Genomic DNA, 27675 nt, shown 5'->3' with positions numbered 1-27675 from the left:
GTTTGGAGCTGTGAGATATGATGCTTATTCTGTGCTACAGCTGGAGAGGTGTGGTAGAAAGGCAGCAGTGCAAAAAAATATATATATATTTATTTTTAATTATAGGACTTGCCGGCATTTCAAACTCCTTTAGGGGACGGCGCCCACATGCCTAAACTCATCTCAGATGCCCTGAAGCCAGCTGAGCAGAAGATCGCCCGTGTAAAAACATCGGCCAGTTTCGCACCAGAGCTTTAACCTCGGTTTAACTCCGTCCCCAAACTGACTTTCGACACTAGAATCAGAGAATCGGAGGCACCAACTTTATGACTCTAGGATTCGATGGTTTTAGCGCAGAAAGTCAGTTTGGGGACAGAGTTAAACCAGGATTACAGCTCTACTGCAAAACTGGTCATCCTTGCAATTGCATACGCCTTGTCCCGCTCTGCAGTCAATGCATGAAGGCGCGCAGCCGTCCCACTGCCGTCAGTGAGTAAAACCCCGAGACTCCCCACTTGGCCTGCAAATCAGGCAGCTTCATCAACGAAGCAGGCATCGATTGCCTCTTCCGCGGATCCCTAGCGCATTGACGACGAACCGGCTCGATTAGTTAGGCCTGCCGGAGAGAGCCGTTCGCTCCTCTTCGCCCGATTCCATCACAGAGGCAGCGCGTCAGCATCGGGATCGATTGGTTTCGCCTGCTCATCGCCGCCGGCGGAAGAGCGCGAGGGAAGATGAGGCGAGATCGAGCCGGGAAGGCTGGGCTCGATTGATTGGCCTGGAGTGCCATTTTACCGGAAGGAAGTGAGCGCCGGCAGAGAGAAAGAGGTACGAGCCTTGCGGGCGGTGGCCCCTCGTTGCCCCCCCCCCCCCCGCTGGTGACTGACAGATAACGGTCTCGCCTCGCGGGCTGCCCTCTTCGTCGCCGCTTCCGGCGATTGCGAGCGGGATGGGGGCTCAGGACCCGGGAGGACGCGGCCGTGAAGCTGCCCCGTGTTGCTCGGGGGCTAGCCTGTAAGAAGCACGCTGCGGAGCCTTAGAAAGCGTAAAGGAGAGATTTGTGAGACTCTGAACACTCAGCCGCGTTTTATTCCTACCGAAAGTGCCCTGGGTGAAGCCCTGGTCCGCTTCTTCCGAGGCCACCCGCGTTTTGTAAGGAAGGAAATAAACGGCGAGTAGCGTCAGTATACGAGATGCGCCACGTGAATTGTCATATATGAACATATGAAGCTGCCTTCTACTGAATCAGACCCTTGGTCCATCAGAGTCAGTACTGTCTTCTCAGACTGGCAGCGGCTCTCCAGGGTCTCAAGCTGAGGTTTTCCACACCGATTTGCCTGGACCCTTTTTAGTTGGAGATGCCAGGGATTGAACCTGGGACCTTCTGCTTCCCAAGCAGATGCTCTACCACTGAGCCCCAGCCCCATTCATGGCTCTCCAGGGTCTCAAGCTGAGGTTTTTCACACCTATTTGCCTGGACCCTTTTTTGGAGATGCCAGGGATTGAACCTGGGACATTCTGCTTCCCAAGCAGATGCTCTACCACTGAGCCACAGCCCCATTCATGGCTCTCCAGGGTCTCAAGCTGAGGTTATTCACGCCTACTTGCCTGGACCCTTTTTAGTTGGAGATGCCAGGGATTGAACCTGGGACCTTCTGCTTCCCAAGCAGATGCTCTACCACTGAGCCCCAGCCCCATTCATGGCTCTCCAGGGTCTCAAGCTGAGGTTTTTCACACCTATTTGCCTGGACCCTTTTTTGGAGATGCCAGGGATTGAACCTGGGACATTCTGCTTCCCAAGCAGATGCTCTACCACTGAGCCACAGCCCCATTCATGGCTCTCCAGGGTCTCAAGCTGAGGTTATTCACGCCTACTTGCCTGGACCCTTTTTAGTTGGAGATGCCAGGGATTGAACCTGGGACCTTCTGCTTCCCAAGCAGATGCTCTACCACTGAGCCACAGCCCCATTCATGGCTCTCCAGGGTCTCAAGCTGAGGTTTTTCACACCTATTTGCCTGGACCCTTTTTTGGAGATGCCAGGGATTGAACCTGGGACATTCTGCTTCCCAAGCAGATGCTCTACCACTGAGCCACAGCCCCATTCATGGCTCTCCAGGGTCTCAAGCTGAGGTTATTCACGCCTACTTGCCTGGACCCTTTTTAGTTGGAGATGCCAGGGATTGAACCTGGGACCTTCTGCTTCCCAAGCAGATGCTCTACCACTGAGCCACAGCCCCATTCATGGCTCTCCAGGGTCTCAAGCTGAGGTTATTCACGCCTACTTGCCTGGACCCTTTTTAGTTGGAGATGCCGGGGATTGAGCCTGGGACCTTTTGCTTCCCAAGCAGATGCTCTACCACTGAGCCACCATCCTTCCCCTAACATATGAACATATCAAGCTGCCTTATACTAAATCAGACCCTGGGTTCATCAAAGTCAGTATTGTCTACTCAGACTGGCAGCGGCTCTCCAGGGTCTAAAGCTGAAGTTTTTCACGCATTTTTGCCTGGACCCTTTTTTGGAGATGCCAGGGATTGAACCTGGGACCTTCTGCTTCCCAAGCAGATGCTCTGCCACTGAGCCACAGCCCCATTCATGGCTCTCCAGGGTCTCAAGCTGAGGTTTTTCACACCTACTTGCCTAGGCCCTTTTTAGTTGGAGGTGCCGGGGACTGAACCTGGGACCTTCTGCTTCCCAAGCAGATGCTCTACCACTGAGCCACAGCCCCATTCATGGCTCTCCAGGGTCACAAGCTGAGGTTTTTCATACCTACTTGCCTGGACCCTTTTTAGTTTTAGATGCTGGGGATTGAACCTGGGATCTTCTGCTTCCCAAGCAGATGCTCTACCCCTGAGTCACTGTCCCTCCCATACATATGAACACCCAAAGCTGCCTTCTACTGAATTAGACCCTCGGTCCATCAAAGTCAGTACTGTCTACTCAGACTGGCAGTGGCTCTCCAGGGTCTCAAGCTGAGATTTTTCACGCCTACTTGCCTGGATCCTTTTTTTGGAGATACCAGGGATTGAACCTGGGACCTTCTGCTTCCCAAGCAGATCCTCTGCCACTGAGCCACAGCCCCATTCATGGCTCTCCAGGGTCTCAAGCTGAGGTTTTTCACACCTTCTTGCCTAGGCCCTTTTTAGTTGGAGATGCCGGGGACTGAACCTGGGACCTTCTGCTTCCCAAGCGGATGCTCTACCACTGAGCCACAGCCACATTCATGGCTCTTCAGGGTCTCAAAGCTGAGGTTATTCACGCCTACTTGCCTGGACCCTTTTTAGTTGGAGATGCTGGTGATTGAACCTGGGACCTTCTGCTTCCCAAGCAGATGCTCTACCACGGAGCCACCGTCCCTCCCCTAGTATAGTATTGCATTTTGCGCAATGACGTTTCATGGCTCCTTGATCCTGTTGTTTCAAACCTATTTTGTATAAAGTGTAGCATAAAGTGCTTAGTCTCCAGGGGGGACCAGGAGATCCCCTGGGCAGCTTTTCCAGACTACAGAGATCAGTTCCCTCTGGAGAAGGTGGACTCTATAGCATTGATGTCCTTGTCCTCTCCAGACTCCATCCCCAAATCTGTCTCCAACCTGGATCTGGCCAACCCTATGCCCTCATCTCGTTCTTGTGGCCTGAATTTTTGACAGTCTTTCCCGATAGCCAGGCTCGGGGCAGTTCACAACAAAGTTATAATTACAGACAAGATAATACCAAAATGAAATAAGCAGTAAAAAACATTGCTTAGGCTTCAATACTTGCCTTCTTTGGCCTCAGAAATCAAGGGCTTTGGTTGTATCAATATTAAACTTTTGAGATGACTTTCTCATCTCCAAAACAATATACATAAATTACTGTTTGCAGCCTATTTCTGTGATGCATGTTTGCGGAAATACATTGCACTTCATACAATGGGATTTGACTTCAAAGGGAGCATGCATAGAATTGCAGGTTTAAGAGGGGCCTTAGAATACTAGTCACGTGTTTTCAATTACTGTGAAGAAACAGTGATTCCCATTCACATCACCCATTGCAGCACAGTATCTCAAAATGGATCTGTGCATTCTCTGCTAGTACTTCCAGTTAAGCTAGGACTTTGCGTGATTTATTTGTGTTGGTTTTTACAAGTCCCCCCGCCCCCATAAACCTGTACAGGTTAAGAACTTGTTTAACTAAATGCAGTCTGTTTGAGTTGAAGTTTTGGGAGAAAAGTACAATGGTGCTGTATGAATACAACTATTTATGAGATTAGGGTTATGGTCAGGTTCAGTATCTGCATGTTGTACCATGTTTTTCTGGGTGACCTTATGTGGAAGCTGGGTTTTCAAGTAGCCGGCTCCAGGTTGACTCAGCCTTCCATCCTTTCAAGGTTGGTAAAATGAGTCCCCAGCTTGCTGGGGGGAAAGTGTAGATGACTGGGGAAGGCAATGGCAAACCACCCCATACAAAGTCTGCCGTGAAAACGTTGTGAAAGCAACGTCACCCCAGAGTCGGAAATGACTGGTGCTTGCACAGGGGACTTTTCCTATGTCATTTCTCTTCTTGCGCAGCATACTCTATATTAAAATTAAGGTAAAGTGGAAATAATTGTTCTGTGTCTTGTCGAGCAGGTTCTAGTAATCCTTTCAGGCAGAAAAGTGTTGGGCATTGTTGTGATGTATGCCGCATGTGACATTTCAGCATAATTCAAATCTATAACAAGTTGCAACAGAAGCACAAATGTTATGTAATTAGTCATGCTTGTGTGACTGTCTCTGTTTCAGAGAGAGTCGTCTTTGAAACAAAAAGGCCAATGGAAATGGCCAGTGTAAGTAATAACCATTTTATTATCTTTTTTTTTTTAAGTTGACTTTATAAGAGCATTGAATTTTAACTTCTGTATTGTGGATTGAGTAATTAACAGGGTGTGAATGAAAAGTGCTTTCTTCAGTTCTTTTTGTGAAAAGTTTGAGAAAACAAATGAAAACATCCAGACTGGAGAACTTAATGTGTCATGGTATATGGTTTAAATTAATTTAACCAATGAATAGAAAGAGAGAGGTCTGATTCATGACAACTTATTCTGGAACAAATTTTGTTAGTCTTTAAGGTACCACTAGACTTCTGTTTTGTTTTTTATAAAGTGTAGCATAAAGTGATTTGCTTCACTATTGAACTGTTTTTGAAGTAGTACAAAATAGGAGTCAAGTTGCACCTTTAAGACCAACTTAGTTTTAGTTAGAACGTAAACTTTCGTGCGCTCTAAGCACACTTCATCAGACGAGGAATCCAGTACAGTGAGCAGAGCCACAAATAGCTGGTAGGCAGTGGCTCAGAATGCAAAATGGTACAAAATTTAAGATCCAATGACAGAATAGTAAAATTAACAAATTGAGCAAACTTTTGATCTGAGTAGCATGAGCATGCGAAAGCAATAAAACAGTAATATGTCAAAATGTGAGAATGTCTGTTGATTACTCTTGTTATAAACCTGGGCCAAAAGGAAGGCATTTCTATCTCAGAAGTTTTCCCATCCAACTAATTTACCTTTTAACATGTATCAGACGATTGTTTACTAAAACAAAATCATGTTTACTCTGAAGTAAACCCACTGAGGGTTTTTTCCGGGGGGGGGGGGGGGAGGGACTTCCATCTTAGTGCCTGTAGAATTGCACATTTACAGCGTGCTGTTATGCATGTTATCTCAAAAGTAACTTTCTCTTTCCTTAGGAGAGACAATATATGCAGAAGATTAGGATTAAGTTTGCAACCATAAATTGTTCTTTTGCAATTGTTATGGACATATGAAGCTGCCTTATACTGAATCAGACCCTTGGTTCATCAAAGTCAGTATTGTCTTCTCAGACTGGCAGCGGCTCTGCAGGGTCTCAAGCTGAGGTTTTGCACACCTATTTGCCTGGACCCTTTTTTGGAGATGCAGGGGATTGAACCTGGGACCTTCAAAGGGACTTTTGTAACAGTGTCAAGAAGTGGCATGTTGTCCAATCACGGTGAATAGACATAATTTTCAGTGTGGATACTTGAATCTGGAGACTGGGGCCATGGCCAAACAAGGCAGACATTTCTACAAACCTGAAAAAAAGCCCTAAGTTTGCAAAAAAAAAAAAAAAAAGTGAAATATTAAAACATTAAACAATAGGGTTAAAATTCTCCAAAATGATTCAGCAGCACCTGTACCTTTAAGGAATAAGTGCTTTCAGAGGCCAGTGTGGATAACTACAACAGTATTGCGAGACTTCAGACTTCGTTTCTGACAGGGGAAGGGGCAGAGCCCTTTTGACTTACAATCCCTGCAGCAACCACCCAGTGACTTGTTACCATGTCATTTGTACAGAGCCAGTTTGGTGTAGTGGTTAAGTGTGTGGACTCTTATCTGGGAGAACCAGGTTTGATTTCCCACTCCTCCACTTGCACCTGCTGGCATGGCCTTGGGTCAGCCATAGCTCTGGCAGAGGTTGTCCTTGAAAGGGCAGCTGCTGTGAGAGCCCTCTCCAGCCCCACCCACCTCACAGGGTGTCTGTTGTGGGGGAGGAAGGGAAAGGAGATTGTGAGCCGCTCTGAGACTCTTCGGAGTGGAGGGCGGGATATAAATCCAATATCTTCATCTACCTCACAGGGTGTCTGTTGTGGGGGAGGAAGGGAAAGGAGATTGTGAGCCGCTCTGAGACTCTTCAGAGTGGAGGGGGGGATATAAATCTTATATCTTCATCTACCTCACAGGGTGTCTGTTGTGGGGGAGGAAGGTAAAGGAGATTGTGAGCCGCTCTGAGACTCTTCGGAGTGGAGGGCGGGATATAAATCCAATATCTTCTTCTTCTTCTACATTTCACCCAGACCCAGCTGCTTGCTGCTATTCACAGCAGCCACTTTATGACAGTCAGTGCGATGCAGTGGTGGTATAGTGGTTGGAGTTTCAGATTAGGATCTAAGAGACCCAAGGTTTGAATCGTCACTCGTCAGTTACACATTCTTAGCCCTACCTATTTCACTGGGTTGTTCTGAGAAGAAGATGAAGAAGACAAAGATTGGATTTATATCCCGCCCTCCACTCCGAAGAGTCTCAGAGCGGCTCACAATCTCCTTTACCTTCCTCCCCCACAACAGACACCCTGTGAGGTAGATGAAGACATTGGATTTATATCCCGCCCTCCACTCCGGAGAGTCTCAGAGCGGCTCACAATCTCCTTTCCCTTCCTTCCCCACAACAGACACCCTGTGAGGTAGATGAAGATATTGGATTTATATCCCGCCCTCCACTCCAAAGGGTCTCGGAGCGGCTCACAATCTCCTTTCCCTTCCTCCCCCACAACAGACACCCTGTGAGGTAGATGAAGATATTGGATTTATATCCCGCCCTTTCAAGGACAACCCCTGCAAGAGCTATGGCTGACCCAAGGCCATTCCAGCAGGTGCAAGTGGAGCAGTGGGGAATCAAACCCAGTTCTCCCAGATAAGAGACCACACACAACCACTACACCAAACTGGCTCTGTGAGGGAAAAAATGAAGGACAGAAAAACGATATAAGCTACTTTGGGTTCCTTTTTCTCTTTGTGGAGAAAGGCAGAGTATAAATGAAAAAAATAAATAATAAATATAGCAAAGATGGGACAGACGAAAGACAGGTTGGAAGGAGAGAAGTAGGGAAATATGAGGATTGGGAACTGTAAGGAGGGGGGAGGGAAATACAAGGGGAAGTGATGTGCCCCCCCACAAGTCCTTTCAGACTCTTCACTGTGCAGCTGTGCGCAGCCTGGCCCAACAGCTGGCACTATACAACTCAACCAGAATTCTCCTAGGGAAAGGTTGCTGCAGAAGGAAGGAGGGAAAGGTGAAGAGACAAAGGTTGGTTGGTGAGTGGGAAAGAAGAAAGAAGCCGGAAAAGGGAAGAGGCAATGAGGGCTCACAGGAAAGAGAAAGAGGACAATAGTGGGCATAAGTAAATGAGCACACAACAAGTCTCTGTGTAACCCTATGCATGGAGGTCCCACATCTGCAGCAGACTTAAATCCTTTTCTCATTGTGATTTCCCTGAACCAATCGTTTTTGGAACTTAGGGGACTCTAATGAATTGTTTCAAATAAAACATGAGGAGTTTGATATTAAGTAGGAAATCAGGGCCAAATTAGATGTTACATTTTTTAAAAAAGGGGTCTCCGGACTTAACTGTTTTTCTGCAGCCACACAGAAGCTGTTTAAAAGTAAATGACAGCCCAATTTGAGGGGGGGGGGGTCTTGCTTTCGCCTCTGCCCCTTTTCCTGACCAGAAACAGCACTGGGGGCAGGTCTTGCCCCCCTCCCTTTTGCTGTCTCTGGTTGGTAAAAGGTCCCAAAGAGAAGGCAAAAGCCCCTCCTCCCTTCACATCACAGCTCCCAGCTAAATCAGTTCTCCTTTATTTTTAAAGAGAGAGGCCCAGCCATTGCTATGAGGCTTTGGAAAGAGAGTCAGACTCAGCTTTTTAAAAAATAAATAAATCTGATTTAGCCCTCAATGTTCAAGAAAACAGCAGTTCACACACATGTTTATTTTTAAAATGTGGTTCGTTGCCATTTTAGATTATATTTCTCGTTGCCCCTGCACATAACAGGGACCGTTTTAATTAAACCAGCACAACAGCATGTTACACTCAATTGAAAAAAGAGGTTTTCAATGATAGATATAGAGTAAGACAGATCAGTGCTCTGCTACCAGCTGTTCACTAGTGGCTTCTTGATAAGCATTAGAAAGTTGTGTCCATGCGAGCAGATATTATTAAACGGGAGTTTATACTTGTTTTAAGAAAGATGTTTTTTATAACTTGTGCAAAGGGTTCGTTTTTCTTCCGGGATCAGATTATTAAAGCTTAGTCTGCTTTAAAGGTAGCCTTTCTTTAAAAAAAAAGAAAAGAAAAGAAATCCACCTTTTGAAACCAGTGCCTTCTCTTTTGTTCTATGGCAGCCGAGGGTTTCTCTTGTGCTGCAGGTCATGATGCTTTCGTATCAAATTGTTTTAGCCTTGTGTGTTTTTGAATAATATCTGTGTTGGCTACAATTGCATTTACAAATGAAGGCGTCACTAAATAGGCCTAAAAGTGATCTGCAGCTGAAGATGGTTGAATTCTGAGTGCATAACTATTTTGCAGTAGTTTTTAAGAGAAGCTAAAGGTTGTGATCCTGGGAGTCGGAGACTGTAAAATAAACTCTTGAACACAGCATTAGTGGCAGTACATTAGTTAATAATGCTGGCATTTGTGGTCATTAGGCTTCAAAGTAAACCCACATGGAGAAGGTACCACGCATCTGAGCTGCTATTGATTCGAGCTGTTTTCAGATTCAGGAATTAAAACTGAAGCCGTTTTCTGCTTGTTCATCTGGGTTAAGACTTTCTGGGTTTGTTGCCATGCACACAGTTCTGTTGCATGAGGCTGGGGTTGAATTTTCTGACACTAGGCGTGGTGGCCAAGGATTGCAGTCAGCTGTCCCTAGCAGAATTGCCAGCGTTGCTGTGGGAAATGTGACATCTCAAGATAAACTAGTGGAACTAACTGAAAAAAATAGACACGCATCTATTTGCTCTTTTAATGCATTGTGCCTATCAGAGCATAAACCTATCATCCGGCTTTTTCTGTATGGCAAATTTTGTTTGAACACTTCACCATATAGAAAATCATGTGCAAATTTTTTTTTCCAACTGCAATGTTAAAATTTAGCTACATTCGAAGAAAATAATGAAACTAGTAATACATTACGCATTGCAATAACTGGGTTTCTTTTCTTTTTTCATAGAATGAGGCTCTGTGTGCAAAGTCATCATTGTAATTTGCAACCTGCGCTACATTCCATTCTCTTTGTGTCCCCTTTAGGTGCTTTGTAACAGAGCTAGACTGGTGACGTACCTGCCAGGATTTTATTCTTTGGTTAGAAGGGTTGTAAATCCCAAAGCTTTTTCCACAGCAGGATCATCTGGCTCAGACGAGCCTTCTGTAGCAGCTGCACCTCCTGATATATGTAAGGACAATTCCGAGAATTAATTTCACATTCGTTAACATCTAAAATGGACTATTGGGGATTTTTTTTAAAAGAAATCAAATACCTGTTTCAATAACTTGTGGAATTTACTGCGCGATTCTAAGCATACCTTCAGGAGTGAGCCCCACTGAATGTGGTGTGACTAACTTCCTAATCAGTACGCTTAGAATTACAGCCTTGGGTTGCTAGAATCTTACAGTCCTTTTACCTCCTGCAGCAGTATGTGCAGAAATGTTCGTTTTTTTGCTTTTGAAAATAATGAGTGGTTTATTAAAATGAGATACTCATATAAACATAACCTTTTTTTGACAGGTCCGAGAACTGTGTGGCCAGATGAAGCAATGGGGCCTTTTGGGCCACAGGACCAGAGATTCCAGCTACCGGGTAACATAGGTTTTGACTGTCATCTAAACGGCACAGCATCTCAGAAGACAACGCAAGTCCACAAAAGATTGCCTGACGTTTTAGTGGAGCCTTTGGCGAGCGAGAGGCATGAGTTTGTGATGGCTCAGTACATCAATGAGTTTCAGGTAACGATCCAATGACAGAGTCACACGGGGGCTTGAATGTTCATACAAGATCTGCAGAATGCATTGTCTAGCTCCAGAGCCAGTGCAGGAAATGACCGGAACCAGATGTGGGTCTTGAAATCCTTCTGGAGGCGGAAATACAAGGGCACAAGGCTACACAGAGTATTTATACCCAATCAGGCTATGCCTCATACTGCCTGCTAAGAGTCCATAATGCACATTTTTGGTTCCTTCAGTTGGAAACGGTTGCTGAGAACTGAGCTAAAAAGGGCTAGGTAACAAAGTTAAAGAGTTCTGTTGCTTTAGGCCAACGCAGCTACCTGCCAAGATTTAGGTAGTTCCCTAGGTAAGGTTCTGGGCTACTCCAGATTGAAACCCTAAAATGTTTAAGATTTTTTTTAAACCAGCAAGATAGTTTCAGGTGAATAGATATATTGGTTTGCGGTAGAAGAGTGTCCAGTAGCGCCTTAAAGACCAACTAGATCCAGGGTATAAGCTTTTGAAAGTCAAGGGAGTTTTGACTTACACCCTGGAATTATTAACTCAGTATGTACACTGACAGAGGACAGAAAGTGAGGACAGAAACACAACAATAACATAGAATAACTCAGTAAATAATCCAGTATTCAGTAGATAGGGTCATGTTTTAAGAAGAAGCTTGGCTGCTTTGACCTGGATAGCCTAGGCAAGCCCGATCTCATCAGAACTCGGCAGCTAAGCGGGGCCAACTCTAGCAAGTACTTGGATGGGAGATCTCCTCGGAATACCAGCAGTCGGGAGGTGGGGACAGGATTTATTCATCCACTTCTCTGAATATCCTGCAGGCCCCCAGTAGGGGTCAGTCACCAGAAGTTGCTGTAACTTCTAGGTGCATGCATGAATGCACACACACACACACATAAAACCACAAAACTATCAACAACAACAAAAAAGAACAGCTTGGCTTACAGCGTTCAAGCGAGCTGTAGAATCAGTAGGTTGACAATTACCTTATCTGATTCTTGTCTTGGGAAGGGTTCAACATAAATTGCCAAGTTCTGTCTAAATACTTGCCAGTTACCAGGTACTCCATCTTCTTTCTGCCTTCTCATAGCTTGAGGCTTATTGGATACCTTATGCCAGGGGTGTCGAACTCATTTGTTATGAGGGCCAGATTTGACATAAATGAGACCTTGTCGGGCCGGGCCACATGTGTCCATAAAATGTAATGCCAGGTAGCGGACATAGAAACTGTATAAAGGCGCAGACAAACCCAAATTTTTTTTTTTACTTAAAACATTGGCACTCCTGCAATATTTTGTTTTATATTCGGATAAATGTCACCTCTTGCTATGAATGATTGCATCAAAAACTGCAGACAGTGCCTGTGCTGTACCAGTCTTGGATATGTGCTGTTCAGGTGTGCACATCTGCAAGTTGCAAACCTACTTTTGATTTATAGTAGGGTTGCCAAGTCCAATTCAAGAAATATCTGGGGACTTTGGGGGTGGAGCCAGGAGACTTTGGGGGTGGAGCCAGGAGACATTAGGGGTGGAGCAAAGATCAAGGCTGTGACAAGCATCATTGAACTCCAAAGGGAGTTGTGGCCATCACATTTAAAGGGACGGCACACCTTTTCAATGCCTTCCTTCCATAGGAAATAATGAAGGATAGGGGCACCTTCTTTTGGGGCTCATAGAATTGGACCTCCTGGTCCAGTTGTTTTGAAACTTGGGGGGTATTTTGGGGAGAGGCACTAGATGCTATACTGAAAATTTGGTGCCTCTACCCCAAAAACCAGCCCCCCCAGAGCCCCAGATACCCGCGGATCGATTCTCCATGATCTTCTATGGGAATAAATCCCCATAGGGAATAACAGAGTTCCCAGCAGACATTTCCCTCCCCTCCCCTGCTTTCTGATGACCCTGAAATGGGGGGAGGGCCTCCAAACCGGGGGATCCCCTGCCCCCACCTGGGGATTGGCAACCCTAATTTATAGACATTCGTTACAAAGATCTCATAGTCGATGCTTTGAGCCTCAGACCCAGAGGAAAACATGAAGCAGCTGGGCATTGTGGGGTTTTGTACGTAAGTTGCTTCACGTGCTAGTCAAGAACATGTGAAGGCACCGTGGCACAGACTGAGGGCTATGTGCTTGTCTACAAAACTATAGTCTTCCCCAGAAAAATAATTCCAACTCCTATGTGGCAGTGCAAGAACAGAGAGACAGCCGTGTACAGTGGTCAGTATCAGCCTACTATCTGGGAAGTCTAAGTTCAAGAGCACCACTCATAGGAAAATGTAAAAGAAAAATAAAGGGAAATTTGTTAAGTAAACTTGGGCTGGACACACTCAGCCTAACCCTGGCGTGTTGTTATTGCTCTTTTAAACAGTTCACATGCTTTCCTATTGAGAAAGACTGGAGGGCATGAATATAGGAAAAAGAGAAGGGGAAACCAGTTGTACCCATTACAAGCCCAATCAAACTCTCTCTCTAGCAAGGCAAAAAGCTCATACCTTCAATGAAACGTTGCTAGTCTTAAAAGTGCTTCCTTTGTATTTCTCCCGATGGTGGGGACTGGGCAAAGGAAGCTCTGGCTCTTTCCTTCCAGGGCACAAGGAGAGGGAGGAGCCTCAGCCAGGAAGGAAGAGAGGCTTGGCTCAGTAGCTCTGCAGGGTGATTAATTGAGTCTGGCAAACTTAATCACCCAGCAGAGCTAAAGAGCCAGGCTCTTCCATTGGCTGGCTCCTCCTCTCTCCTCCTCCCTTTGCGAAAAGGGAGGGGGAGAGAGAAGGAGCCAAGAAAGGCTGCTTTGCTGGCCAACTGATCGCTGGAGAGAAACACAAAATGGCGACCGAACACAGCAGGCAAGGTAGAATGAAGCAGACAGCGGCCAGTTGCTGGAGGGCCCGATTAGAGCCATCTACAGGCCGCACCCGGCCTGCGGTCTACATGTTTGACACCCCTGCCTCCAGCCTTCCTATTGAGTCCTTCTTGCCGAAGTCCAAATGCATTTTTAAAAAAACAAACAAACGATTTGTGCCACACCTTGCAAATCCTGGACTGTGGTCGGACGTGCATTTATATCCAACGTAGCCATGAATGCCTGTCAGATTTAATGTGCGCGTCCAAATAGCAACATCTGGGAAGGGTCCGTGAGTCGTGGGCAACCCCTCCTGTCCTGACTCAGTTCCAGACTTATTTGACGGTGCATAAAGTCCGGTCCTAAACGCTTGATGGCAAGCCATCAACGGATCTTCCCTGCCTGATCACTCCAGCATCATCAAGCCATCACAGCTTCCATCCCCATCAATCCGGGTTCAGTGCCATTTTTTAAAAAAATCTTGGCAATGCGCGCATAACCACATCATCAGGGAAAGGCAGCAGGGGCCTGTGGATGCCTTAAGCAGAGAGACGCATTCTGAGCAACAGCAAACACCTTTTCAAGTGTTTGTTTAGGTTGGGATTTGTGAGTAACAATCATTGTTCAGTCCGCGGTCCTAGGAAATAGTCCCCATGTGGGCAAAAGAGCAGCATTGTTTATGCACATGTGCAGAGGCCAGCTGTCTGATCAGGCAGTGACATGACAGGCACTTGACGAGGCAGATTACAGTCAGGATGTCTGATCAGACAACTGTATTTCAAGTAAGGGCAGACGAAAACAGGAGTGCCTCGCTGATGGGTTAAATGGTGCGTCTAACTGCGGCCTCGGCTACTCAGGACAGCACAGTACTAAGGCTGGCTACTAAAAGCATGCGATGCACTAATATCACAAAGTCAGTGTGTGACAACAGTAATATCACAAAGTAATTAATGTAGGCATGCCATTCAAGAGTAGCAGGAGAAGGTACCACCCTCCCCCCACCCCTTGCTTCAGTTCTGGCTACTTATTTATTGTCTGAAGCCAGTTTACTGGTTCTGTATCATACCATAGACCTTTATTGGCATTAATACGAGAATACAGTATACTTTAAAACCAACGGTGACACTATAGAATATAATAAAACCTTAAAAAACCAGCAAAAGTTAAATGACATAAAATAGCAGTAGGCTATGCATGAGTAAAAGCCTCTCTGATTTGGATCGCAGCCTGTAAAAAGCAAGCAACGTGAGTAGTGACAAAGTTGTGTTTCCCGTGGAGTAAAAAACGAACCTTGGCATTGTCAGAAAGGCCTTGATGGTCAGAGAGCAGAGCATCTAGGTATCTTGCTCGTGGACTGCTATAAAAAGGGCAGTCCAAAAGAACATGAGGGACCGTTTCGATGACTCCTTGGCTACAAGGTCATCGTCTAAGAGTGCGGGGGATTCTGTGGTATCTTCCGGAGAGGATGGCCGATGGTAGTGCATTACATCTAGCCAGCATGAATGTTCTTCTTTGGTGAGGATCAGTTAAAAAGAGGAACTGGTTCTGTATTGTAACAGTTGTCGTCAACCAGTCGTTTTCAGACCCTGAAGGACCCGTTCCCTTCTGTTTATTCATCTGATGAGGAATCTCTGTACTGTGTGAAGGTTTATTCAAACTTTCTAGGGGTCCAGACAAATCGAGCAGGACATTCGCCGGGATTGTTGACCCGCACATAACTGAGAATATGTTCTGGTAGACACTTGACTGCTCATCTGTATCTGCCTGTTGCAAGAGGAGATCAGCAGGAAGAGAGCATGAAAACCGGTGCCCGTTTATTCTGTGGTTATTGTGAGATGTACGACAAAAATCGCAACAAATGTTCTTGAATGTCATTAGGGTTTGTAGAATCTTTCGGGCTCAAGTGCCGTGTTCCACTGGAGAAAGTTTTCCTTCCAGACGTTTCGTTCTCAGCTGCGGAGAACATCCTCAGTGGCGTTGCAGCCGGAGCAGGCGCTCTGACCTTCTTGGCTGCTGTGCGTTGAGTGGGGCCGGGGCTGCTGGAGAGCTGCTATTTCTAGGCTGGAGGGGGTGTGGTGAAAGGGCAATTGGTTTGTGGATGTGCCCATTGTTTGGTGGGGCTTCCTGGAAGGGTAGTGATAAGGAAACTGGCTGTTGAATGTGACCATTGTTCCGTGTGAATTGCTGAGAGGGTTGGAAGGGGTGTGAAGATAAGGAAGATGGTTTTTGACTGTGCTGATTGTTCTGTGGAATTTGCTGGTTGTTCTGAGACTTTCTGCAATTTATAGTCTGTAGGGTGTTTTGCAGAGCTGGGTACCAAGATTGGTGGATGAAAATGCCTTCTTCCTTTCTGTTCTTGAATGTGTCCAAAAGCAGGCCTTAGAGCCTTGTGTAATTTATCTCTCTTCCCATTCCCTTCCCGCCCCCACTAATTTGAAATGGCGTCTTGTGCTAATGCAGAGAGGGCAATCGCACCGTCTCCTAGGTGGCGCCCTGCAGTTTGTCAGGAATAGAATTGCACTTCAGCTGTCCAGAAGCTGCCCATCACTTTGGTGAACCCTAAAATTGCAGATGTTGGGTAAAAACTCTCTACTAAAATACTCCATCAGTATTCCTGTTTTGTTTGGCATGGGTCTGGGAATTACCTGTTTTTCTTTCCTCAGAGCACTGATGTTCCTCATAAACAAGAAGTTAATAATGCAAAAGCATACTTTGAAGCTGCCAAGGTAGAATGTGCAATACAAACATGCCCGGAACTATTGCGCAAAGGTATGGAATTTGTCCTTCCTTTTTTAGCCTTTTAATTATAGTAAACTTTCAATGCAATCCTGCATAGGATTACTGAGAAGTAAGCCCCATTGTTTTCACTGGAGCTATGCGTAGGTTTGTAACTTTTATGAACTAACATTGGCATGCAAGAACTAGTAGGCCTTTTTTGTTAATAGTATTTGAATTAATTTCCTTGGGCCTTTTGTTAAGAAAAAAAGCCGTTTTCTATGTGAGGAAGACATTTAGCACAGCAATCTGAGAGTCCATTTAGGAACAGATGTATGTCTTCGTTCTGATTAGTAACTATTGGGAAAATAACTACATAAAATAAGGATGAGAGGGAGGAGCATAACAGTGTCTAAAGCTACTTTGTTTCTTTGATTTCCTCCTTTGTAGATTTTGAGTCCATGTTTCCAGAAGTGACTTCCAATAATCTAACCATACTAACAGTAACTCAGAAAACTGCAAATGATATGACTTCCTGGAGTGAAGAAGTTGAAAGTGAGCGAGAGACTCTCATAGAAAATGTAAGTCATTGTGAGAGCAATCCTAAACAGGTCTGCTCTGAATTCTACTAAGGTCTATTCAGTGGGGCTGACCCCCAGAAAAGTGCTTTTAGGATTGCACTGTAAATGTATGATAATAGGAAAGGAAAGGTCCCCTGTGCAAGCACCAGTCGTTTCCGACTCTGGGGTGACGTTGCTTTCACGTTTTCACGGCAGACTTTTTACGGGGTGATTTGCCATCGTCTTCCTCAGTCTTTTACACTTTCCCCCCAGCAAGCTGGGAACTCATTTTACCGACCTCAGAAGGAATCCTACTAAGGTCTATCTAGTGGGGCTGACTCCCAGAAAAGTGCTGTTAGGATTGCACTGTAAATGTATGAAAATAGAATACCCTTAATTTCCCTTGGAAGCAGGATTTTGTACATGTCTATGTATCGTATCATGTTAGTTCTGATGCTCCATAGAAGACATATGCACGTTGTTGGCTCTGACACTCACTGTTGTGGAGTCTGACTTAAGATACTGTGTTAGCCAACCTCTCTACAAATAGAGCATATGTGGAGAGCACAGGGCGCATTTGGGGTGGTTCCACCAATACCTGTATTCCAGCACCTATCGTGACCGTGTGGATCAAAATAATCGCTATAAATATGTAGTGCTTCTTAGCACTACATTACTTTGTCCATGATTTTTTTTCTTTTTTGGTTTGAGTATGTAAATGGTTTTACTTAAAGCTTACGAAATGAATTCTTTTCTCCCCAGTTCAGTTTGTATTTTGTCAGACTTTGTATTTGTCTTCCTTCTCGCTACGACCAGGTTATTTGCAGAATTGCCACTAGAGGTCACCCTTTCTTACGGCACTGATTTGTTTGTTGAAAAAATATTAGTAGTTATATCATAGCGAATGTTACTGCCGCTAGCTGTTCTGCATACAGCATTTTTATTATTTCCAAAATTGTAACATTGTTACCATTTTTAAAAGATCTAGATCTTCATCTAGTTCTTCCTGAACTTCAGGAACAGACCGGTAAGGGAAATCGCTGAACTACCAAGTTATTACAAAACTCAGAACAACTTGCGCAGTTATTACCTTTTTTAAAAACAGGCGTTACCTTTTAAAAAAATGTCTTTCTCTACATCTGCTTTGTGTTTTTTCAGCACAATGAATTTTTAAAAAAAATATGTCTAACACAGTGTAGTATTTTCCCTTTTAAGTCTGTTCCTGAAGTTCTTCCTGAACATCAGGAGCAGATTGAAAAGGGAAACTGCTGAACTACAAGCTAATACACAACTTGGAACGACTTGCACAATGTATAGGCAGTTCACTTTTAAGACGCTTCTAATCCTTTTGAAAGATTTTTGCCATTGCAGTAGCTTTGATGTGGCCTTTTAAGGTTATCTGATTGGGAAGAGTGTAGTATTTCAGCATCACCGTGAACATGGCATAGAGAGGAAATCTCCATTTGAGTGTGTCGCTGTCTCTATGTTAGTCATGGTCTGTTGGTCTTGGCCATTGTAATCTGGTCTAATTACATCCTATTTGTCCTCTGTCTTCCTTGTCCACCTTCCTGTCAATTCCAATATAATTACTGTAAGGGTGCTGGGATGGAAGATGTAACCTTCTGGCCTAAAGGTTCCTAACAGCACATTCACAATTGAATGGCCTATTTGTTTGCATTGTGACTGTTCGGAAATAAGCTCAGGAGAACTAGCTTAACATGAGAGACTTTGGCTGAAATAATAACAGCGAGCTGTGGGCAGAGGTAAGTGTTGCGGCACTGGAGCCTCAAGCTGTTTTAATTGACATCAGCTTGACTGGCTGTTGTGAGATGGTAACAAACCAGGATCAAAAGAGTCAAGACGATCGACAGTGTTGTCTAAATTCTTACTGAGACGCCAGTGATTTAATATGAAATTGAAACAAACAGATAATTACAACTTGCAGTTTTACAACAGAATGTTTGTACAAATGGTTCCGCCCTGGGTGTAAGTTTGTCTCTTTTTTAGGTCATTCATATCCTGAGCTAATCTTTATGTGAAGCTGTGTCTGGGTTGTATGCTTCAAGGAGAAATGTCAGGGTTTTTTCTTCCAAATCAATACAGCATGACTATACCATGCAACTTAATGGTTAAAATACGTAACTTAATAGATTAAGAACATAAGAGAAGCCATGTTGGATCAGGCCAATGGCCCATCCAGTCCAACACTCTGTGTCACACAGTGGCAAAAAATTTTATATATACACACACACTGTGGCTAATAGCCACTGATGGACCTCTGCTCCATATTTTTATCTAAACCCCTCTTGAAGGTGGCTATGCTTGTGGCCGCCGCCACCTCCTGTGGCAGTGAATTCCACATGTTAATCACCCTTTGGGTGAAGAAGTACTTCCTTTTATCCGTTTTAACCTGTCTGCTCAGCAATTTCATCGAATGCCCACGAGTTTTTGTATTGTGAGAAAAGGATAAAAGGACTTCTTTCTCTACTTTCTCCATCCCATGCATTATCTTGTAAACCTCTATCATGTCACCCCGCAGTCGACGTTTCTCCAAGCTAAAGACGTTTGATGGGAATTTATGCTTACATTAGAATAAATTCTCAGTTCAAAAAACATGCAAAACCATGGTTTAGTTGAATGAACTGTGGTATGATTGTCTGAATGCAGGCTACTCCATTAACTATGGGTAGTTAGGGTCTGTCAAACCGGGATCTGCATTGGTTTGTTAACTGCAGTTAATTTGAACAGTAATTTTATATGGATGCAGATGTTCCGGCTCAATCTGGACTTGTTCCTCCAGCAATGCCTTCCAGGCTACCAAAGGACTATAGTGAAACTGGTATTTGTAGAGGCAAACCAAAATATGAGTGATTATCTGTGGACTGAATACTAGGTACTGCAGATTTAGTTGAAATAAATCATGGTTTTGTGTGATGTCTGAATTGACCCTTTGGGCTGTTCATTAAGACATTAAGGCAAAAATGTAACCCTGTCTCTGGAGAGAACTTGATTAATCCCCCAATCTGTACAGGAGACCTTTGTATTGCTTCATAAGTATATGTTCCCTTTTACCGTAATTTGGTACAGGAAAAATGAATAAGCACTATGTTTAGAAGTATATTGAGAATAACATATACTGAATAAATCTGGTTTTATTTGAAACAGGTACAATATACTGAACAGATGATTTCAGGTTGGCATAAATTAGTTGTTCCAGTCACCTTTCTCTGACAGGGTAGATGTCAAAGTCAACATCTCCAAAAGTTTTTATTCCCTTGAGCAAGAATTTTGTTGGAACAGAATCTCTTTGACCACAGTCCAAAGCATTTATAAATGCAAAGGCTTTCTTTGATGTTATCTCTTTGGCAACTTCTTTCATTGAAGAGATGAGAGCCACCTCTTAAGTTTAAAAAATGCAGCTTGCCCTTTGGACAATGGAAGCTGTTCTGGAATTTTAAACAGTGTTCAAGCTGTGCAGTTGTCTCCTACACTTAAGTGTCTCCTTTTAGACACCTTGGCACCTTGAAGAGTAGCATCATATATTTAGAAGTTATCATATCCGGTGCCTGTGCTTATTGTAATCTGTGTTTTGCAAATAATTTATTTAGGAAGAATTTGAAAAACAACGGAACAATTCAGAATACGGTAGATAGATCTGGGAAGAAAAAAAGAATGATAAAGAAGGGAAATTGCCAAAGTCTTTTTTTTTTAAATTGGTTAAACAAGAGAATTTGGAAGATATTGCTTTTATATGAATTGCTTTTATATGAACCAAACTGAATTGTTTTAAATAATGTTAATTTTAATGTCTGTATACCTATTGTACTGTATTGTATACCTGTATATGTTATTAGCCACCCTGAGCCTGCTTCGGCGGGGAGGGCGGGATATAAATAACTTTTATTATTATATACGGAGGAAGTTTAATCCTGAAGTATAGGACTATACCTTTTTTTTCCAGCCAGACATAGCTCTTTCTCTAAAATTGACATGTTGTGGGGTACTAAAGATTTGGGACTTATAACAAAGAAAATAGAGATATTACCTAAAATAGGAGCTGATCAATAACCCAATAATGTGGATTACAAAACTGTCGAAAAAGTCAAGAAGATGGCTAACGTCAGAACTGGGCAATCGTAAAATGGCAACAAAAGACTCCTATTTATTTATTTATTATTGCATTCTAATTCACACGAGCAAACAAAGCGATTGCATTCTCCTAGTTGTACAAAACGACGCTAATCCTTCTCTGACAAAAACAAAGAACTTTTCCTAAAAATCACGTGACTGGAGTATCTCAACATAGATTTTTAAACTTAATCTTCTTAGCGCTGTCGTTCAGCTTTTGTCAACAGCCACCCTGTTCGATTTTACAGTAATGTGATATAGAGGGAATGAATATGCGGTCAGCTTAAAAGGGTATTCAGCATATGAGAGTCTAACCTTCAGCATTTGTTTCCTCTCTACTTAGTTTATCAATGGTGCCAAGGAAATTTGCTGTGCTTTGTCCGCTGAAGGCTATTGGGCAGATTTCATTGACCCAACTTCAGGATTGGCAGTAAGTAATTCCATTAAATTATGATAAGCAAGGATGTGCGTTCAGTTAAGGTGAATCTTAAAAATATCCAAAGGACTTTACTGGTATTCAGCTACTGATATACCTGACTCCCCCCACCCCCCTCATTCCTATTTTTTGTTGTTGGTGGTTTTTATTTGGCGCATTCAGCTATACTGAGAAGCTCTCTTTCCTCCGAGCCCCGCTGCAGCAATGGTGCAACTCAGCAAGTGAACTCAGAAGGCTTATGTCATGCTTGTTCTCATGAAATGCCTACTCTTCCCAAGCGCTGCCATCACCACTGCTGCCGCAGCACAACATGCCTTCTGAATTCACTTGCTGAGTTGTGCCACCGCACTTGGAGGAAGCAGTTCGGTGTAGTGGTTAAGTGCGTGGACTCTTATCTGGGAGAACCGGGTTTGATTCCCCACTCCTCCACTCGCAGCTGCTGGCATGGCCTTGGGTCAGCCATAGCTCTGGCAGAGGTTGTCCTTGAAAGGGCAGCTGCTGGGAGAGCCCTCTCCAGCCCCACCCACCTCACAGGGTGTCTGTTGTGGGGGAGGAAGGGAAAGGAGATTGTGAGCCGCTCTGAGACTCTTCGGAGTGGAGGGCGGGATATAAATCCAATATCTTCATCTACCTCACAGGGTGTCTGTTGTGGGGGGGGGAGGTAAAGGAGATTGTGAGCCGCTCTGAGACTCTTCGGAGTGGAGGGCGGGATATAAATCCAATATCTTCATCTACCTCACAGGGTGTCTGTTGTGGGGGAGGAAGGTAAAGGAGATTGTGAGCCGCTCTGAGACTCTTCGGAGTGGAGGGCGGGATATAAATCCAATATCTTCATCTACCTCACAGGGTGTCTGTTGTGGGGGAGGAAGGTAAAGGAGATTGTGAGCCGCTCTGAGACTCTTCGGAGTGGAGGGCGGGATATAAATCCAATATCTTCATCTACCTCACAGGGTGTCTGTTGTGGGGGAGGAAGGTAAAGGAGATTGTGAGCCGCTCTGAGACTCTTCGGAGTGGAGGGCGGGATATAAATCCAATATCTTCATCTACCTCACAGGGTGTCTGTTGTGGGGGGGGGAAAGGTAAAGGAGATTGTGAGCCGCTCTAAGACTCTTCGGAGTGGAGGGTGGGATATAAATCCAGTATCTTCATCTACCTCACAGGGTGTCTGTTGTGGGGGAGGAAGGTAAAGGAGATTGTAAGCCGCTCTGAGTCTCTTGATTCAGAGAGAAGGGTGGGGTATAAATCTGCAGTTCTTCTTCTTCAGTAGGCATTTAAAGAGACATTGGTCTTCTTAACACCCACTACCGGGTCCAAATCCCACCACCACGTCTTCCGAGTTCACTTTCTGAGTCACACCACCGCCACACGTGTCGGGACATAGGAAGATCTAAATTTCAGTCATTATAGGGTTAACCTATTTGTTTTGATTCTAGCAGGGACCTGACCTGGAAGTGCAACCCGGCTCAGAGACAATCCTGTGTGTTAATTGGTGTGCTTGACAAACGGATTGGGTGGTTGTAACATGTCCGTTTGTAGAAAGTAGGTTAATTCACTACCTGTTGTGGCTGCTGCCACCCTTCTTTTAATTTAATTTAATTTTTAGATTTATATCCTGCCCTATCCCGCAAGCTGGCTCAGGGCAGCTTACAACAACAATAATAATAATAATAAGTTTTTATTTATACCCCGCCCTCTCTGCCGAGGCAGGCTCAGTTAACAATAGTTAAAATAATATCATAAGAACAGACATTACAAAAAGGAGCAGCACAGTAAACAGTCTTACAGACATAGGCGGTAAATAGCATGCGGCTGATGGCTGACAGCATAATATAACACCATAATTGTGATGACTTTCAAGGATGCCTGCTGGATTAATTAAAAGCTCCATCTTACTGGCCCTGCGAAACCTTGATAAGGCCTGCAGGGCCCAGATCTCCAACGGGAGCTCATTCCACCAGGTAGGGGCCTGGACTGAAAAGGCCCTGGCCCTCGAAGGCAGCTGGGCATCCTTAGGACCAGGGACTATGAGAAGATGTTGAGCAGCAGACCTCAGAGCCCAGGGGGGTTCATATGGGGAGAGGCAGTCCCAAAGATATGCAGGCCCTTGGCCATAAAGGGCCTTAAAGGTAAGGACCAACACCTTGAGTACAGATCCTGTACTCGAGAGGTAGCCAGTGCAGTTCATAAGAACATAAGAGAAGCCATGTTGGATCAGTCCAATGGCCCATCCAGTCCCACACTCTGTATCACATAAGAGAAGCCATGTTGGATCAGGCCAATGGCCCATCCAGTCCAACACTCTGTGTCACACAGTGGCAAAAAATTCTATATATACACACACACTGTGGCTAATAGCCACTGATGGACCTCTGCTCCATATTTTTATCTAACCCCCTCTTGAAGGTGGCCATGCTTGTGGCCGCCACCACCTCCTGTGGCAGTGAATTCCACATGTTAATCACCCTTTGGGTGAAGAAGTACTTCCTTTTATCCGTTTTAACCTCTCTGCTCAGCAATTTCATCGAATGCCCACGAGTTCTTGTATTGTGAGAAAGGGAGAAAAGTACTTCTTTCTCTATTTTTGTCCATCCCATGCATTATCTTGTAAACCTCTATCATGTCACCCCTCAGTCGACGTTTCTCCAAGCTAAAGAGCCCTAAGCGTTTCAACCTTTCTTCATAGGGAAGGTGTTCCAGCCCTTTAATCATTCTAGTTGCCCTTTTCTGAACTTTCTACAATGCTATAATATCCTTTTTGAGGTGCGGCGACCAGAACTGCACACAGTACTCCAAATGAGACCGCACCATCGATTTATACAGGGGCATTATGATACTGGCTGATTTGTTTTCCTGCAGTTTCATGCAGTTCATGCAGCACCGGATGCATCCGCACCTGCACATTAGCCTATTTGTAGAATAAATATGTCGTTTTAAAGAACTTTTGTTATTTTCTTAGGACCATCCCATTCTTCCCCCTTCCTAATAGGCTTAGATTAAGAGCTTTATTTTGAATAACGATCCATTGTCTCCATGCCTTATTCATCCAACAACTTGGAGAAGGTGGTAGGCATTTAAAGAGACCGCTGCCTCTTTAAATGCCTATCGCCTCCTCTAAGCCCTGCTGCCATGACTGCGGCACAGCTTGACTAGTGAACTGAGAAGGCTTCTGCCCTCTGAATTCACTTGCTGAGTTGTGCCCCCACTGCTGCAGTAGCAGCAGCAGCATGCCTTGGAGAAGGCATTTAAAGAGATCGTGGCCTATTTAGATGCTTTTCATCCCCCCATTGAAAGCAGTGGAGAATGGTGTATCTTCTTTAGGGGCCCAAAGAATTGGACCCCCTGGTCCAGTGTTTCTCAAACAGTGTGTGGGGGGGGGTGTTGAGGAGAGGCAGTATTAACTATGCCACAGATTTGGTGCTTCTACCATAACTAACTGTTGCCCCAGATATTCCCAGATTAATTCTCCATAATGGATCAGAAAAATTTCAGGTTTTCTGGAAAATTTCCAAATCCCAATGCCATGCTAATATTGGGATTCAGGAATATCAGAAAATACTGATTTTCTTGGGTTTGTTTGTTTGTTTTGCACACCCTTATTGATAAGAAAGGACTGTTGAACACCATCAACTGGAAATGGACTGAAATGAAAGCAAAAGAATTTACAGTCTATCTAAATTGGTTTCTCGAAAGTTTCTCGAATGTTTTCCATTTCACTGTGACATCGAGAAACTGTCTTGATAGTTGTAATCTTGACAGATAAGAAGAAGATATTGGATTTATATCCCGCCCTCCACTCCAAAGAGTCTCAAAGCGGCTCACAATCTCCTTTACCTTCCTCCCCCACAACAGACACCCTGTGAGGTGGGTGGGGCTGGAGAGGACTCTCCCAGCAGCTGCCCTTCCAAGGACAACCTCTGCCAGAGCTATGGCTGACCCAAGGCCATTTCAGCAGGTGCAAGTGGAGGAGTGGGGAATCAAACCCGGTTCTCCCAGATAAGAGTCCGCACACTTCACCGCTACACCAAACTGGCTCTCCAAGATAGTTGGAACCCAGCCAGACAAAAGCAGACAAGAATAGTTTTTTTCCACACCATAGATCAGTCACACACTCTTACTTCACAGGGCTGTGGTGGCAGTAAAATGGAGAGAAAGAGAACGCATGCGACCTTGAGGCAGGATGATACGTAACACAGAATGGCCTATAATGGTCTGTGCCTGGCTAATCTCATAAAAAAAAATCTTGATGTATGAATATACAAGGAATATAGACATTTGTTATTAAGGGATGGGCACATGGGCATCAGAAGATCATGCAGGGACTATTATTTTCCATTAGAGAAGACGCTGTTCAGTTCATGGAAACATTCATAGAAATATCAGTTCATAGAAATGGCAGTACCAAAGCAGCAACGAGAACAGAAAAAGTAAAATAGAATATTAAAAACAGGCACAGTGCTATAGAGGCTTGCCTTAAGTCCACTAACTTCACTGGATTTAGGAAAATGTTCCTGTGCTTAGGGTTGTACTGTTAATCTTAGATTTTAAGACAAATATGTGTAATATATTGAAATCCTAATCCAATTAACAATGATGACCTGTGCTCTGTTTCTTCTTTCTGTTTTCAGTTTTTTGGCCCTTATACAAATAACGCCCTTTTTGAAACGGATGAACGGTATCGCCATTTAGGATTTTCCATCGAGGACCTTGGCTGCTGCAAAGTTATTCGTCATAATCTCTGGGGAACACACGTGGTAGTAGGAAGCATTTTCACCAACGCTGCACCTGAGAGCCCTATCATGAAGAAACTGAGAGAGAATTAATTGCATGGCACCATGTTGTTGTCTCTTAAGCACTGGTCAATAAACACTGTTGGGAAAAAATCAAGTGTTAAATTACACAGATTTGAAGGGTTTGTTTTTTTTTAAATCTTATTTATTTTAGGCAGTGGGTTGTATGCATTCTCTACACAATCTGTTATGGTAGCTTACCTTTTTATTTAAGAAGTGTGTATATGTAATGCTAAGGCCATTTTCCCTGTTATAAACGAAATTAATACTTTGGAACACGAATCTTTGACATTATAATGCCATTTCCATCAGTATGTCCCTGACCAAATCTGTAGTTTAGGAAATTATAAAATATTTTATAAATTGCAGATAATGAAGATTACAATTAAGTGAGGAGTTGTTTAAGTTTGAACAAAAGCGGTCTTGAGAGAACATTCACAGTTGTACAACTATCTAGTATTAAAGAAAACTAATTACAATCTTAGATTTGTACCAGGTCCCATATTGTTTTGTTTCTGTTTTCTGTATTTATTTGGAGTATATAATTTATTTCAAATTGGGATTTGCTACGTACATTTGAATGCAGGGTCCTATTTCATAATGAATAAAAAGCACAACATATTTAATAAGTCAATTAAGTTCTACCCATCTTAAAGGCTTTGATTAGCTTTGCATTCTCTTAATATGGTGAGGCAGTGGGTACCCTGACCCATTAGTAGAAGATACCAGCAAATAATGGATTTTTGTCATGTCAAAATGTTGATTTTTGTCAAGTTGATTCCTAAGGTGGTAGGATCTATGGATTAAAAGCTATGAAGGTGGAGCGGCTGCAGTAAGAAGGGGGAAAGTCCATATGGGTCCCACAACCCTGGATGTCAACTTTCTCGGAGCTGAGAGACTGCAGAGAGGAGGAAAATGTGACATACAGCTATGTAGTTTCCTCCAATAACTTTACTGTATCCAGCTCACTAGTTTGAAATATGTTTCTAACAAGCCTACTGGTCTTAACCATAGAAATACCTATGTAACTGCAGCATCCATTAACACACATGCTACATGAATTTTAGAAATCATTGCCAGGAGGTTTACACCAGTATAAAATTATTTTTAAAAAAAAAAATTGAGGGAGGAGAGTGAGGTGGACTGAAAACTCTTTTAAGATTTCATTGCTACTCTTGGTAAGCCATAGGAAAGGAAAGGAAAGGTCCCCTGTGCAAGCACCAGTCGTTTCCGACTCTGGGGTGACGTTGCTTTCACAACGTTTTCACGGCAGACTTTTTATGGGGTGGTTTGCCATTGCCTTCCCCAGTCATCTACGCTTTCCCCCTAGCAAGCTGGGGACTCATTTTACCGACCTCAGGAGGATGGAAGGCTGAGTCAACCTAGAGCCGGCTACCTGAAAAACACAGCATCCACCGGGGATCAAACTCAGGTAGTGAGCAGAGCTTAGGACTGCAGTACTGCAGCTTTAATACTCTGCGTCACAGAAAATCTGACATTTTCCTCTTACTAACTAGCAAGACACCTGAGATTCTCTTATCTAATGGTACCAATTTGCCCAAATGTTGAATACAAGTATACATTGAATTCTGTCAATGGATGTCTTATTTTGTCTGAATGATCTTAGCTGTTGTGGAATTGGGGTGGGTCTTCTACATTTTATCTCGGTTCTCAGTGGAGCACTAAAAGAT

General features: G+C 44.0%; 1 protein-coding gene across 3 annotated transcripts; it reads left to right on the top strand.

Moving 5' to 3' along the window:
* The first annotated feature begins 646 nt into the window (after positions 1 to 646).
* On the top strand, positions 647 to 26468 carry MMADHC (metabolism of cobalamin associated D). Of its 3 annotated transcripts, none has more exons than XM_060256964.1 (8): positions 647 to 807; positions 4743 to 4786; positions 9820 to 9964; positions 10298 to 10515; positions 16022 to 16127; positions 16524 to 16654; positions 21105 to 21191; positions 25823 to 26468. In XM_060256964.1, the coding sequence occupies exons 2-8, from the start codon at positions 4772 to 4774 to the stop codon at positions 26015 to 26017; spliced, it is 897 nt and encodes a 298-aa protein (XP_060112947.1). In that variant the 5' UTR covers positions 647 to 807; positions 4743 to 4771; the 3' UTR covers positions 26018 to 26468. The 3 variants fall into 3 exon arrangements, with proteins under 3 accessions (XP_060112947.1, XP_060112948.1, XP_060112949.1); XM_060256965.1 differs by having other exon boundaries at positions 792 to 993; XM_060256966.1 differs by having other exon boundaries at positions 798 to 1039.
* Positions 26469 to 27675: the final 1207 nt, after the last annotated feature.

The sequence above is a fragment of the Heteronotia binoei genome, chromosome 16, assembly GCF_032191835.1.
Source record: "Heteronotia binoei isolate CCM8104 ecotype False Entrance Well chromosome 16, APGP_CSIRO_Hbin_v1, whole genome shotgun sequence".
Classification (NCBI taxonomy): domain Eukaryota; kingdom Metazoa; phylum Chordata; class Lepidosauria; order Squamata; family Gekkonidae; genus Heteronotia; species Heteronotia binoei.
The sequence above is the reverse complement of the archived record's forward strand: the minus strand, read 5'-3'. Positions and strand labels throughout refer to the sequence as shown.